The sequence below is a fragment of the Phalacrocorax carbo genome, chromosome Z (genome assembly GCF_963921805.1).
Source record: "Phalacrocorax carbo chromosome Z, bPhaCar2.1, whole genome shotgun sequence".
Lineage (NCBI taxonomy): Eukaryota > Metazoa > Chordata > Aves > Suliformes > Phalacrocoracidae > Phalacrocorax > Phalacrocorax carbo.
The window spans coordinates 15664178-15678571 of record NC_087548.1 but is presented as its reverse complement, the minus strand read 5'-3'; the positions used below and the strand labels follow the sequence as shown (position 1 = coordinate 15678571).

The following is a 14394-nucleotide window of genomic DNA, read 5'->3' as shown; positions in this document are numbered from 1 at the left end:
CTACAGAGAAAAAGAATCTTTCCTGCCTGTATGACATTGTAATTCAACACTTCCGTCTTTCCTTGTAAAAAATGAGCACATTGGTAAAATCATATTAACTTTCTCCCTTTTGGGTAAGAATCTAAAACAGTATCACAGTGCATTATATATATGATATATATATTTGTAAAATCAACAGAAATCTGCAAATCAGGAGATCCCTGTAAAGTTCTTGCACAGAATGGCTTTAAGTAATTTGTTCCTTACACAAATGAGTCTTTAAAAAATTCCAAGTAGTTTTAAGTATTTCCTTTTTTTTTCTCTCATTAACCTTGGAAATAAAAAGAATATGGAAGTGCACTCTGCCTCTGAAAAATATCCTGACACAGAGGTAGTATATCTTCATTGCACTGTAAAAGAAGTAAGCTCACTCCTTAGCAGAAGCTTTCTTTGCCATAATGATTTGAGTCAAGTTTAATCGGTTTTAAGAAAAAAACCCTAAAATTGTTTTGGCTAAAGGTTGCTTCTTTTTTAAATCAAAGCTTTGTCTCTGATTTGCAATCATTGGACAATTTCATTAACTGCTTAATAATCTTGAGTTTTATTACAAAAAGCTAAAAGAAAAATATAACTTTGAAAGCTTTAGCATAAAGACTTAATCACACTGAAGTAGAACAGGTAAACCAGCACCTTCTTTTCACTTATTTTTCATATTGCTGAAGACATTCAGAACCATACACTGAAACTTCGAAACCCCTACAAACTACCTAGATGAAAGCATTTAGGTACAAATAGTATGTCTCTGGTTTTCATTTGCAAGATCAAATTCTTCCTTTCCAATATAAATAATAACTCTCCACATCTGCAGATCAAGCGGGTTTTTCCCATAAAACTCAAGAACTCTATTCTTGCTAGAATATTGACTAGAAAGTGTAGAAGTATCATGTATCAGCCTTACAAAAGCTTCAAATCCCCATGTACTTTTAGGTATATCAGTAAAGAAACCCTAAAATCTTAAGCTTCCTAATAATTCTGTTTATGCTAACAACTTTTAACTTTGCAGCATAAGAACAGAACTAAACAAAGTGCTTCCTCCTTTCTTAATGCTTAGGAGAAGAATATGCTCTACATGAAAGCTGTAGTACTTCTTTCATGGTGTAAGGGATGTTTTATGGACACATAGCAAAGTAGCAAAGAAATGTCCAAGAGTGCAAATTCCACCAGTTACCATGAATATTTTATGAAGAAACTATAACATTGAAACAAAAGAAAACTCAGTTACTCCCAATACACCTGTTTGTTATTACTACTATAATTTTGTACCGAAAAAATATAATCAATTGAATTTTACTTCAAATCTTAAAATTTGGCAATCTCAATCACATTGTATCAGAAATTCCTTTCACACACATTCACAGTATTTGAAACGATCTCTAACTAGGACTCAAGTGAAGAAACTCTGTTCTACACAATGCTGTGAAATTACATAATTTGAAACTCACATGGTTAAGTAATGTAGAAAGCTTTGATCCATCTTGAATATTCTTCTCCAAAATATTCAGGACTTTTACTGTTTTATCTGTTGAGAGCTAAAACAAGAAGAGAAACACATCAAACAACTGCAGGAGCATAAAGGCTTCCAACACTGGAAAGAATGTCTATAGATGATGGATAGAGCTTGTTATATAATTTGAAACATTTAAATTGTAAGCAATTTGAGATAAGGATCGGATCTTGATTTCTGTGGTTTCTGACACAGCATGACTGACAATGGTGATAATATAACTAAACTAGGTGAAACATATTCTGAGATTGCAATCAAATGGCATTTTCAATCAACAAAATCCATAGAAATGGATTTAAAATTGCATATCTGTCACTAATGTTGTATAGTTATATACTTTTGCTTCTAGAAACAGCAATTTACCAAATCTGAGTACCAATCGAAAATTCTAACTGGCCATATAGAGCTTTATTAGTAGAAAATCCAAATTCCATGAACAAGCAGAAATAAAATAGCCTGATACTTGAGTGATAATAAAAAAGAAATGTATTGTTAATATTAGTGTTAACTTTGAAGAACTAGCATGTTGAAAAAAGTAACTTAAACTCACTTACTGATCTTCTACAGAATTATGATTACAAAATTTGTAGAATATGTGTAGAACTTGAGGAGAGTCAGTTTCACTCATCCAGAGACTACTGACACTAACCTTTAGAAGCAATAAAATTCTGATTTTATGTACCCATGTATGTATGAATGTGTGAAAAATAGGAAAAAGAGGTTAAGGGTGAGAACTATCAGGAAAGAGAAACACTCGGGCTGACAATATGCTTCAACAGACGGTAGGAAGATTGAAGAAAAGTCCAGGAAGAACATCTAAACTTTGGATTACAGAAAACCCTTCAGAATAACTTTTACAAGTGGTTTTACAGACACTACATAAACATTTTAAGTGGTCACGAACAGGCAGAGTAAGAGTTTAACATAAGACTGCCAAAAAGCCAAGACTTCCAAGAAGATAAGGAAAGCAAGAACATTGTTTCTAGAGGTATAACACCAATAGTCTGCACCAACAAAAAGTTCCTTTGAACTGAAGTCGGGAAGAATATAGCAAAGAAACCACAATATGCAGTCAACAGAAAATGAATCTTATTATCACCTGGGGTGTTAAATCTTCTAAGTTTGAAAGGCCTTTTTGGAGAGATGTAGGAAACAGGCAGTTCAGTGTGATACTGGCTGGACATCATACATTTACATTGCACTGATAGCATGTATTAGAAAGGGTGGATTTTTTTACTTTGCCAGAGGGTTCTGATTTACTGATTTACTGTGGCTGTAAGGAGCAATGCCTATACGTTAATGTGCTTTTGTGAAAGTAGATTATTTTACATTTACTGCTCAGGCATGGGTATTACAAATTGGAATATAGCCAGCACTGACCGTTCAACAAAAATGTCTCAGCTTCAGAGACAGTAACGGTTAAGATGTGGTAACTTTTTAACCACTTCAGCTAAGTCAGCAGAAGCATAACTGTTTACAGTATTTGTCACATGCACACCTGAAGAGAGTAGAATGTTATAACAGGGGACATAAGTTTTTGTACGTTTATCAAAATTATATGTTAAAAAAGAGTTAACTACTATAAAGATGTACCTTGTCCATAATGCCCATTGCCTTGATTTTTGCAGATTCGCTACCCAGCTCACTAAGCTGATGTTTTCCCAGTAGCAATTCCTGTGGAATCTCATCATCATCACCTTTAAAAAAAATTTAAAAATTAACAGTCATATTTCTAATTAGACTTCAAGAAAATCTATATTTTACAGCCAATATGAAAATGCTAACTGAAAAAAAGAACTGATTTTCCAAGGAGCTAGCATCTAGTAGTTCCATGTAATGAAAACTGATGCTGACAACTTTTGGTTCTATTAAAACAACAATTACTTTTTAAATATGACTGTTTCTGAAACACCATTTAAGAGCCTAACATGAGCAACCATTTCTGAAAGGCATAAACTAAAAATTTTTAATATAGCAAAACGCATTTATTGCAGCTTTTGTGCCACCACCCTCATTTCAGTAAAGCAAATCTTAAATTACTGTAGTTTTAATTCTAAAGTTCAAATCTGTGGGAGGGCAATAGATTAAAAACACATATTAAATTAAGTACCTTGGGACACACTGTCCCTTAATCTTATTTATCGTTACAAAAAACCCATGATGTTGCCACATACAGAAAGAACCAATGACTTCACATTTAAGTCCAAGGTTATATATATTATTGGTTTAAAAACTGTAATGTTTTGTTTACTGTGCTCCTCCCCTTGTTCTACTCTACAAAGATGGTAGGAAAACAATTAACAAATACTCTCTTATTCATTTCAATAGAAAGTCACCTTGGTCAACATGAACTACCTCCTCAGACACTTATGCTAAGCTGGCTGGTTTTCCACTGAAATGGATAAGGAGCAAATAGTGATTCAGTGCCTCAGCTATAAATGCATAAGGACTGTGCTGCTTGAATTGCTTGAATGGCTTGAATTGCTTGAATCAAGCTCTGTTGGGTCAAAGGCCACAATAGATGCAGATCTATGTGCCTCAGTCATGACTAGCAAGAGAATCATCTTATGTTAGTATTGTTTACAAACATATGTTTGACGGAAGACAACATCCTAACAACATGCCAGAGAGGTATCCTTTTCACTCCAGGGGACTACTATTTGTCTCATTATGATTTATGCCCCTTTTGGACTCTGCAGGAAGAAGGAAGGACAATCTTCTTCCTGCAGCAGCAAGTGAAATTGGAAAGATAAAGGCCACCGCTCGAGGTGGAAGCCATATAAATGCAGTATGCCCTAGCATATATCACAGGCAATTAAGTCATCAGGAAGGAAGTTTGAAAATACTGAGATACAAAGTTTTTTGTTTCTTGTGTTTCTAATTGGGGAAAGCATTTTGAAAATTTCTGAGATATTACCAAAAGCTGTAAAATCCATGTCTTCCAAGTTTTCCAAGATATTCTCTATAGAAGCAGTAAACCTTTTGAAACTTGAAGAATCCATCATTTCTGGTGAAAAAAGAAATTTATTAATTATTTTATATACAAAACAAAATACAAACTGTAAAAAATACCTTCTTCTAAAATGTTTCTAAATACTTCTAAAATTACCTTCAGGTGTTAGTTTAGGTTCATAAGCTTTCCTCTTCCTTTGTTTTTCTTTTTTCTTCATTTTTCTAGCCACTAATTAAGAGAATAAAGAATGAAACAAATACTTTCTCAAAAATGAAATAAAGGATTATTTCAATTTCTTATGCTTGTATTCAAATCTGCAGTTAAAGATGTTTATTTTAAAATGTTTAACATATCCATTAAAAATGCACTAGTATTATCAAGTAAAATAAAATTTAAAAAATTATCAGTTACCCTCACTGAGGCTAGGGGGAGGAGAATAATCATCCATATCAGAGTCATCGGGACTGCGATTGCGGTAACGGCCACTACCAGAAGTCCTCCTTCCTTCATGATAATGACCACTCCTCCTGTGGTCACTAGAACTTCTTCTGTCATGTTCTTCATACTCCCAAGCTTCATCTCTATCCTTTTTATGTCTTTTACGAGAGGCTGGAAGTGAAATGCATTTTCATTATATGTACAAAATTCTACTTTTAATAGCTCAAAATTAAAAATTTTTAAATACTTAAAAGACATGTAGATGTGGTGCTTAAGGACCTGGTTTAGTGGTGGACTTGGCAGTGTAGGTTTATAGTTGGACTTCATGATCTTAAAGGTCTTTTCCAACCTAAATGATTCTTTGATTCCTAAGCTAAGCACTGTTGTGTAGCTGTTCTGTAAAACATGTGAACACTCTAAAACTATTATATAAAATTCTGTTATGGCATTATTCTAACAATTTCTTTTGAATTACATGAAAACTATGCCTGAAACTGGCAAAGACACCAGCAAACGTGTAAAAATACAAATCTACAGGGCATTTGTCCTTTTAGGCAAAGTAAGGGAAGTGGAACAAATAAATGTCATCCTTTCAGAAGAGAATAGGGAGATAATTTCTTCAGTTACCTAAATCGTGACTATTACTGGGTGTCCATGTTCCAATTCAGTGATTCCTTTGCCCATCTAACAGAGCAAGTTCCAATGAGACTTGGAAATCTAGTTGCTGAAAGATATTCTGTTTTCCCAAGACAACTAAAATTTTGTCTTGGTATTTATTGCAGGAAATTCAGTGTAAAGGAGAAAGCTGGAATCAAAATTCTGGGCCAGACAGCAACTCAGTAGCACAGACAGTTATCATACCTAGTGTTCAGTCAGGACCAAAAATCTCAGCAGAAGTGTATGTTGAAGAAACTGGGATAAATGTTCTATATAGAAACAGATTTGGTGGAAATAAAGTGGGAGAGAGGAATGGAGAGTTCTCTGTTATTTTCAAAGAAAGTTTTGTGTGTCTTTAAGGGGTGCTAAGATGAAATAGAAAAAGGATATGGAGCAGGAGGTAGCTTTATCCATGAAACCAGCCAATTCTCCATTATCTAATGTAACAGGATAACTGGGCTAGCAAAGAGATGTCTGACAGAGACTGTGCTGTGAAGATCAAAACAGTGCCAACACATCACATTCTAGACTAGCAGAATTTATGCTTGTGAACCTGCATACAAAAGCCCTGACATCTGTGTGTCTCTACCAATGTCTCCTGAAGTTTAGAGAGGTATGACTGTATATAGGGTTGTTTCTGACCAAAACTGCTCCAAACATTTATACAGAACTTGAACTGAACTGACAAGTTCTTCCCACAACCCCAGTTCATTGAGAAGCATATGAAACATACCAGGATACAGTCACACCTCATATACCAATAATCAGCCTGAGCTCAGAATTAATAATAATAATAGTAGAAAAAAAAAAACCCAAAACATTAACCCTGAGGCAATACTAATGCTCTGCACTGTACCCTTGAGGGCTCCCACTTCTGAAAATGTAGTACAAAACTTCTGCAAAGAGGTGGTCCAAGTCTTTAAGGGACTAACTCAGTTCAGGCTTTCAGCTCCACTGCTTCTGGATCAGACTTGCTTCTGGAGGCAGTACAGTGATGTTCATGATGTCTGAGCTACTAATGCTGTCTAAATAGTTGAGAGTTAACTGCGACTGAAGAAATGGAGGGCCATCTTGGATACCTGGAGTGAGCTTATTGGTGAAGAAAGTGTTTTACGGGAAAGGACTTCACATATCTTAACTGTTTCTTTTCCCGCTATGAGACAGTATTTCTTGGAGGCAGATGACATCTGCCTCCACAGTTTACAAATTATCAGTATCAATTTAAGGTCTGTAGGATGAATTCTAACCCCAGCTACATCTCTGTGAGAAAAGTAACTTCCAATATTGCTTTCCAGCAGAATTTTAAATTGACCAGTTTATCAATGCTGCATGACAAAACAGAACATGCTACAGTTGTCCTGGCTCTGCAAAGCAAACAAGATGAACACGGGAACACCTATTCACAATTACTGCTATAAAAACTTTATTTTGAAGTAGACAAAATTGATAAAAAAATTAAGTATTAATACTATTTGAAGAGTTATTTTTCATTTTATACAGAAATAAAGACTATTTGGAATATAAATACCAGTTTTCTTCCTGAATTCTTCCAAACATTTATGCAATAACACATTTAGCACTTATTGTATGTATATGATTTAATAAATTTTTAATTTCTCATAATTTAGTTTAATGTAATGCCCCTTCTTAATGAGATACTTAAATTTCTATAACAATCACTCTTTCCTATTTTTAAAGTTCCATTTTAGGCAACCAAAAGAATTCTGAAATACATATTTGCAACAATACAAATCATACTTGTCACAAATCTTTCATTATCTTGATCCTCTATCTCATTTTAATTCAATTCAGTTCTACAGTATCCTTTGAGAAATATCTTATTTTTAAACCAGATGTCCTCACTGAACTGTTTAGAATGATGGCCAGATCTCAAGTGGAAATAATGAACCTTAGAATCCCTTAAAGCATACTGTGAAACCTTTCCTTAATTTACTTTACTTTGTATTTAAGAATTTCAACAGTCGCTGTGCCCAATAGGTAGATTAAGGTATGTGAAATTCTTGACAATCTCTCCATTCCCAACCAACTTAAATAATTTTGCTTCACTTATTTATTTATTTCACTGTTCCAGATTATTAACATCATAAACACGTGATATGAAATAGTAAGCAGAGAATAGAGAATCCTGAATGAAGCAAATCATCATTAATCCTTTGCTATAATCAAGAATGATTACAAATTACCTCATGATCTCATACTCACACTCAAAAGAGCATTCTTCAGTCATAATTAAAAGGAAACACAAACAAACAAAAGGACATTATTTTCTGTTTCTTTGATAAAGATCAGAGGTATCGCTATTATAATTTTTATGTGTACGTGTGCATAAGCACTGCGTGTCTGTTGGATGAGAACTTGAAACATACTAAAATGCAGAACAAATAAGTCTCTCTTTTGGACCCTAAGAAAGAGTACAATGCAAAACATTGTGTTTTACAGAAGTTCAATAAGATATTTATACAAGCAGAGGTGGAAAGAGTCTAAACTTGGGAAAAAATCATTATAAGCAAGTGCCTTCTCAGGTTAGCAGCAATAGACACTTCTCCTGTAGCCCTGCATGGTAACGCAGCTAAGATGTTAACTCAGACTGAACTGATTCACTCTGTTAATAGAGTTTCTTTCCGGTGTTGGCTAACTGAACTACCATAGAAACAAACTAACCATACTCTTATTAACAAGTAGGAAACCCCTTCGAACTTAGAGGCAAATAACAATTTTCTGACACTAAGGAACTTCATCCAGTTGCACAACAAAGTTCTAACTACAAGCTTCCTCTCTTCTTTTGAAAACAGTTAATTCAAGAACACCATCATCAGCAAATGGCATTTTGAGAAGCCGTCAAAAGCAACTCTAGTTTTTTGAGGCATATGCCAGAGAAATAATAGAAGAAAAAATATTCTAAGAAGCTTCTGGGCAGCACAATTCTCGGTTTATCATGTCAGAAAAATTCAAGAGGCAATCCTTCACTTTTCTTATCAATAAAACTAAGACTAACTTAAAATTTATTTACTGAAATTTTTCTCTGCATACCTTTGTATGCAAGTTTTCTGTGCTGCTTTAGAGGATATTTTCCTTAATCCAATTGACTAAAAATTGACCCAAATTAGGCAGCTGTTTCCTGTAAGGTAATTAGGAAAAGAAATTTAACAACAAGCTGCTTTTTCATCTGGAATGACAAATGGAAATCAAGTAATTTTAAGAGAAAAAACTGATTCTTGGCCAAGCAGTTGTGAGGACAGCAAACTTGTTTTTGTACGTTTTAGGGTAGCCAACTTAAAAAAAAAAAAAAAAAAAAAAAAAAGAGCATCTTTTGTAAAAGCAAAATATTAGCTTTCTTTAACAGTAGGAACAGAACAATGTACTACTTACATTCAAAAGCTTCTTCACTGTCATTGTCTTCGTCAGAACTGATTTCAGCATATTTTGGTTTCTCATTAACTGTGCTACGCTTGCGTTTGTTCATTTTCACACGTTCACAAAGTGGCATGGTGGATTCAATTTCTGCCAGGAGCTCAGGAGGCAACTCCTTTAACACTGACTGATCTATGCTACCTATTAACGGAGAGTAAGAAGAGCAAATGTGAACCTGAAGATAAAAATAAGGGCCCAACACTAGAGTCCTTTCTCAGGAACCGCTTACAGTATATCCACTAATGATACCACAGTTGATACCTGGATGTACTTGTCAGCCCTTTTAAAAGTTGCATTTATTGTTAACACTACAATTAGAAATCACCATAATAAACTGCATACACATCTCCTTCAATAAAATATTTTGTCAGGCATATAAATATAAACAAATTCAAACTGGTGAATATCCTTTGTGAAAACATATATCCCTTCTCTATTTCCACAAAATTTAGACTTATTTCAGTTCATCCTCTGAATTTAACAGGTTTAACAGTGTTGGTAAATTAAGGATTCTTTGTGCCTTATAACAGTTCTGTTTATTTTCATTCATATTATTTAGTGTACACATGAGAGTAATCTTGCCTCTTCAAGTAAGTAGGGGCAATCTGTGGCAGAACCTCTGGGGTCTTATCCCTAAAGACAGGCCAAATCATTGACAAACCAACCTCTGCCTCAGATTTTTTCTTACCTCCCACTAGTAATTTTGTAATGCAACCCAAATTTTTGCTTGATCTTGTTACACAGCAAAGTCGAAAGATTTTTATTTAACATCAGCAAACAGCTAGCTGGACCACATCAGGTTTCTTTTCCACAGAGGTAGATAGTAAGACACCATCACACCATTCTCATCATATTTTGAAACTATGATTAGACCCACATGCAGTCAGAATGAAGGAGATTTGCAGTGAAAAATTTTTATGACTGACACAAGGAAACCAAATTAATTCAAAAGTATTTCTTGGGATTTTGCTTATTTGATGTCTTAATTTATCAAAGAACCTATTGCACATATTTATCAGACTAAACTGTCAACCTTTTGCCAACAGCAGAACAAACATCTTTGTCATGCGCGCCTCCCTCTCTCCTTCCCAAGGCATACTATATCATTCAGAAAGGATACCACCTGTCAGTTGCTACAAACATACCCCCCTCCAAAAATCATCATCTGGATGATAATTCACTTTTTAACTGCATTCACTACATCACTAACACAACTTGCTAAAATTTATTTCCATTTTTACGCTAATATCCTATCCTCTAATCCAAAGCAGTCTTTCTCTTTTTTTTTCCTTTCCCTGGAATTAGAATTAGAAAAGAATTTCAAACAACAATTTTTTTAAGAAGTATCATGTATTACTGATTTCACATGTATCTACATCCATTAAAATTGCCTACAAGGAATGAAACTAATGATCAGAAAATTATTTTTCTATAATTCTCAAGTAAGGTCAGCAAGTAATCTCATTTAAGTGCATTTTTAAAAAAGATTTAACTTAAAATACTGGGGTTTTTGGACTGAGGTAGGGAAATGTCTGTAAAGTAAAACTCATAGCAAAAACTGTCCCTGCTTCCCCCTTGCTGTGGTCACTCTTACTTATTTCTGTTAAGTTGCCATCCTTAGTTAGTCACCAGAGTTACCTAAATTCTCAGTATTGTTTCAAAAATGCTAGAAAACATTTCACAGTGTGGTTGACCATGTTGCTGTGACATGATTATTCTTTGCAGGCTTGGCAGTTGCTTGAAGACAGGCAGAAGTTTGCCAGCACGGACAAATCAGTTCCTCTGTGTGTACCACCAGCTGACTGGATGACAGCCAGGTTCAATCTGGATGCTGCATAGCTGAGCACCTGAGCAGTCCTGTCCCCACACTCATACTTCATGTCTTTTTGTACACCTATACAGTGCCTGAAGAGACTTAGCTTACATCCAGTCCCAGACTACAGGAAAATTCACACACACAAGTTTTAAGACAATTTCCACAGATGAAATCACTAGAAGGCCTCAGATCCTGGTTCTCTAACATGTATTCTCAATTTTATGCACTGCTGATAATTTCATTGAAATCAGCAGGACTACACACATACAAAAAGCTTACAGTAAATCTGGCTAAACAAAGACATTGCAAAAGCCAGGTACAAGTAAAGGAACAAAAGTTGCATTAAATCCCCAAACAACAAACAAAAACCACAGGCTACTACTCTCCATCTAGGCAAGTATACCTTCTAGGAATACCTCCTCTTGCCTTTCTTATTGATTTTGTTCCCGGGGCAGAACACTACTCAATCTTTAAAAGTGATATCAAATACTATAGTATTAATTAAAAATCAATAAAAGATAAAAATACGAACAGTTTAAATATTTGGAAAAAAACCCTATTTCCTTCTCAAAAGTTCCAAGTTTTCTATGTTCTCCACTGCTAAATTCAACTAATTCTTGAATTGCACTCTCCCTATTACAGATATTACAGGTGACAGTATAAACCTAACCTTTTTTCTTTTGCTAGAAATATGTAAAGCTTTCTTTTTTCAAGAAGGGAACAGCAGAAAAGAGAACAAATAGAATTATTGTAAAGTCCTCTATAAGCTGTCTTTAAAGTCTCTGTTTCTGTCACAATGTTCCCTGGAACAAGTCTGCTGCATGGCCAGTTTCCCTAACTGCTAAGGATTATAGATAACCAAACCTAAAAAGAGTTTTAGTCACGCAATAAAAAGGACTTAAGCATGACTGCATATGTATCTACTCTTCTCGTATACATGGAAAAGGACTGCCCATACTTTCTGAAGAAATGCAAGGGTATTATATACTGTGGGTCTCCAGTCAAGTGTGTGTTAATACTTATTTTCTTCTATTATTTATGTTATTTTAAGTCAGGGGAACCCAATCTTCACTAGAAACTTTTACTAAACTCCTTCTTTTATACCTCCATATTTTATAACAAAGGTACTGTTTATTTGTTCAGGGTAGTAAAGATATACTTAAGAGAACCCAGTTCACCATAAGAATCCAGTCACAAGGGAACAAACATTAGCTTATAAAACCCATGCTAACGCTTTTTAAGTTTATGGGACACTTTTCAAAAACAATTACAAGAACATACAACATGAACCCCTTTGAAAGTATCTACAAAACATATACAAAGATTGCCTTCATTTTTACAATTTCTTTGATAAGTTTGCTAAGAGCTGGTACCTACTTTTGTATTTCACTTTAATCAGTTACTTTTGCCTCCAGTTTGCATGGCTTTTAAAATAGTTAAGGAGAAAGTAACTTTACTATAAAGTTACTCCACAAGTTAATAAGAATGCCCCAGTAAATTAGCTTTCTAAAGAACTGTCCTCATCAACAGAATAACTCAATTTTTTGCAATGTGTGCGATCAGTGCATACAATATGTCTGAAACAGGCTATGGGCAACAGTGTTCTTCAGACAGCACCTACATGTACTCTCAAAGCTGCTGCAAGTATTAAACAAAAAAAAAAGGAAGAAAAGTACCATAATATCAAAATTTTTGTTTTACTGTAAAGAACAGCAAGCTAACGAACTCCACGCTAATGAAACTAATGGGCAAGTCACAGAGTAGCTGTAAGAACAATTAATCTCAAAGAACTGCATGCATGAACAGCCACTTCTTCAGTGCTTCTCCAAACATATGCAAGGCTGTCCGTGACTTACATACTAGTTGCTTGTTCAAGGAAGAACAAATTCTTGGTTTCATTTGATTGCCATTACCAAAAGGTTTCTTAGAAGAGGTATTCAAGAATCTTCAGCTGTTTCTGAATATCCACTGATCAAGATAGTTGTTTTCTCACCAAGCAATTATTGACAAAATATAATAGTTGAAGATCAGCCAGAGAATCTTAGCTAAAAATTAATTAGTCTGTAAGCCTCTTCCCATATTCTATTTTAATCTGGGAAACTTTTTCAAAGGGTTTTGCAATGTATAGTAGAAAGATTTCTACAAACATCTAGTGGATGTGGTATTTACTTCTTTATGTATGGCTTAAGGAAAGAATGGAAAGGCACAGATCTGATTCAAAGTTCAGCATCACTTTTTCTTCTAACTTGATGGGTAGCTTCAAGTTCGTAGAACAGCCTTTAACTTTAGCTAGTATTTACACATATCTATCTTTAGAAGGATCCAAAATCACTTTGTCTTGAAATTGCAAGTCAAATAGATAACCCTGATCCAGGCAGATAAAAGCCTTCAAGAAAGGTTGAACATCAGGAAAAAAAGGTAACATCATTATGGACTTTTACTGGATCCATTCAATACGGACAGCATGATTATTTTTTGACACAACCAGTGTGTTCATATTTAGTTTCAACTGGCTTGATATAACAACTTCAATAGCTATGTTGAAGCTTTAAGCCAGGGGAGAAGGGGATCATGCTTGCTGATGCTTAGGTGAGTTTTCCAGGATCAGAGAGGCCGTTCCTGCCATAAAATCAAAACCAACATTAAAAAACTCTTCTTATCTTCTCAGTAATGATTTATCTTTGCTCTCCAAACTATGGAAAACAGATGTATAGCTTGCATTTTGGTGCAATCTCCTATGAACTAACAAGCCATCATGTTTCAAATACCACTAGAAACCTAAACTCCAAATTGCTACTTCCATAACTATAAAAGACAGTTAATACAGTGGAAGGAATCCATATCAGTTTGCTTATATGGTTACTTTTAAAATACTTCTGACACTGAAATGGCCTGTTTGCACATACATCTGTTGTAGCAGATGAAGAAGTGCTTAAAGAGAAGCTGTCCCTGAAGTTCATTTCAAAACTGAGGTTTACGTTAACAAAGTCTTTTGCATGAATTAGACTCCCCTAAATATTTTATTTTCCATTTATGTGTGCTAATAGCTTATAATACGCAAAACTGCACTTAATCCAATTTCATATTTGTAAACTCCCTATATATCTTGTATTTTAAAGTGCAACTTTCTCCAACTATCAAGACATTATATAAAAGAACACAGAACAGACTAAGAGGGAATGTTGCCAGTTGTTTCGGGTAAGGATATGAATCTCAGCATTCAGAAATTGAAGTTTAAGCACTTCCCACATTCTCAAAATTCAAAACTAATGAATTGCTAAGCACCCTCATTTTGACATTAAAAATAAAACCCTACAGATTGCAGTCCAATTTTGCCCTCCTCTTGATCCTTTTTTGCACCAGACGACATTACACCTGCTGCTGGACTCCTCTTATTGTGCTGATGACTAGCATACCCAGCCTTGCTGTTATTCGACAGAGACTAAGTTCACCTTCCTTACATGTCTACCCTGAGCATCTGATAGAGGATGTTCCTCCCTTATATATCACCAGCTTACTACCTAATTTTATCAAGTAATTTTGGGTCACTGCTAT

General features: G+C 34.7%; 1 protein-coding gene across 7 annotated transcripts in view; it reads right to left on the bottom strand.

The window, feature by feature from the left end:
* NIPBL (NIPBL cohesin loading factor) overlaps positions 1-14394 on the bottom strand; it is a 160309-nt gene that overhangs the window by 35954 nt on the left and 109961 nt on the right. For 6 of the 7 annotated variants that reach the window (XM_064438875.1, XM_064438876.1, XM_064438879.1 and 3 more), the window contains 6 exons: positions 8982-9164; positions 4908-5105; positions 4653-4724; positions 4461-4550; positions 3137-3240; positions 1482-1568 (listed from right to left, as the gene is read on the bottom strand). In XM_064438875.1, coding sequence (XP_064294945.1) covers positions 1482-1568; positions 3137-3240; positions 4461-4550; positions 4653-4724; positions 4908-5105; positions 8982-9164 — 734 coding nt within the window. The remainder of the gene's footprint in view (positions 1-1481; positions 1569-3136; positions 3241-4460; positions 4551-4652; positions 4725-4907; positions 5106-8981; positions 9165-14394) is intronic. The other variant, XM_064438880.1, reaches the window with a different exon arrangement.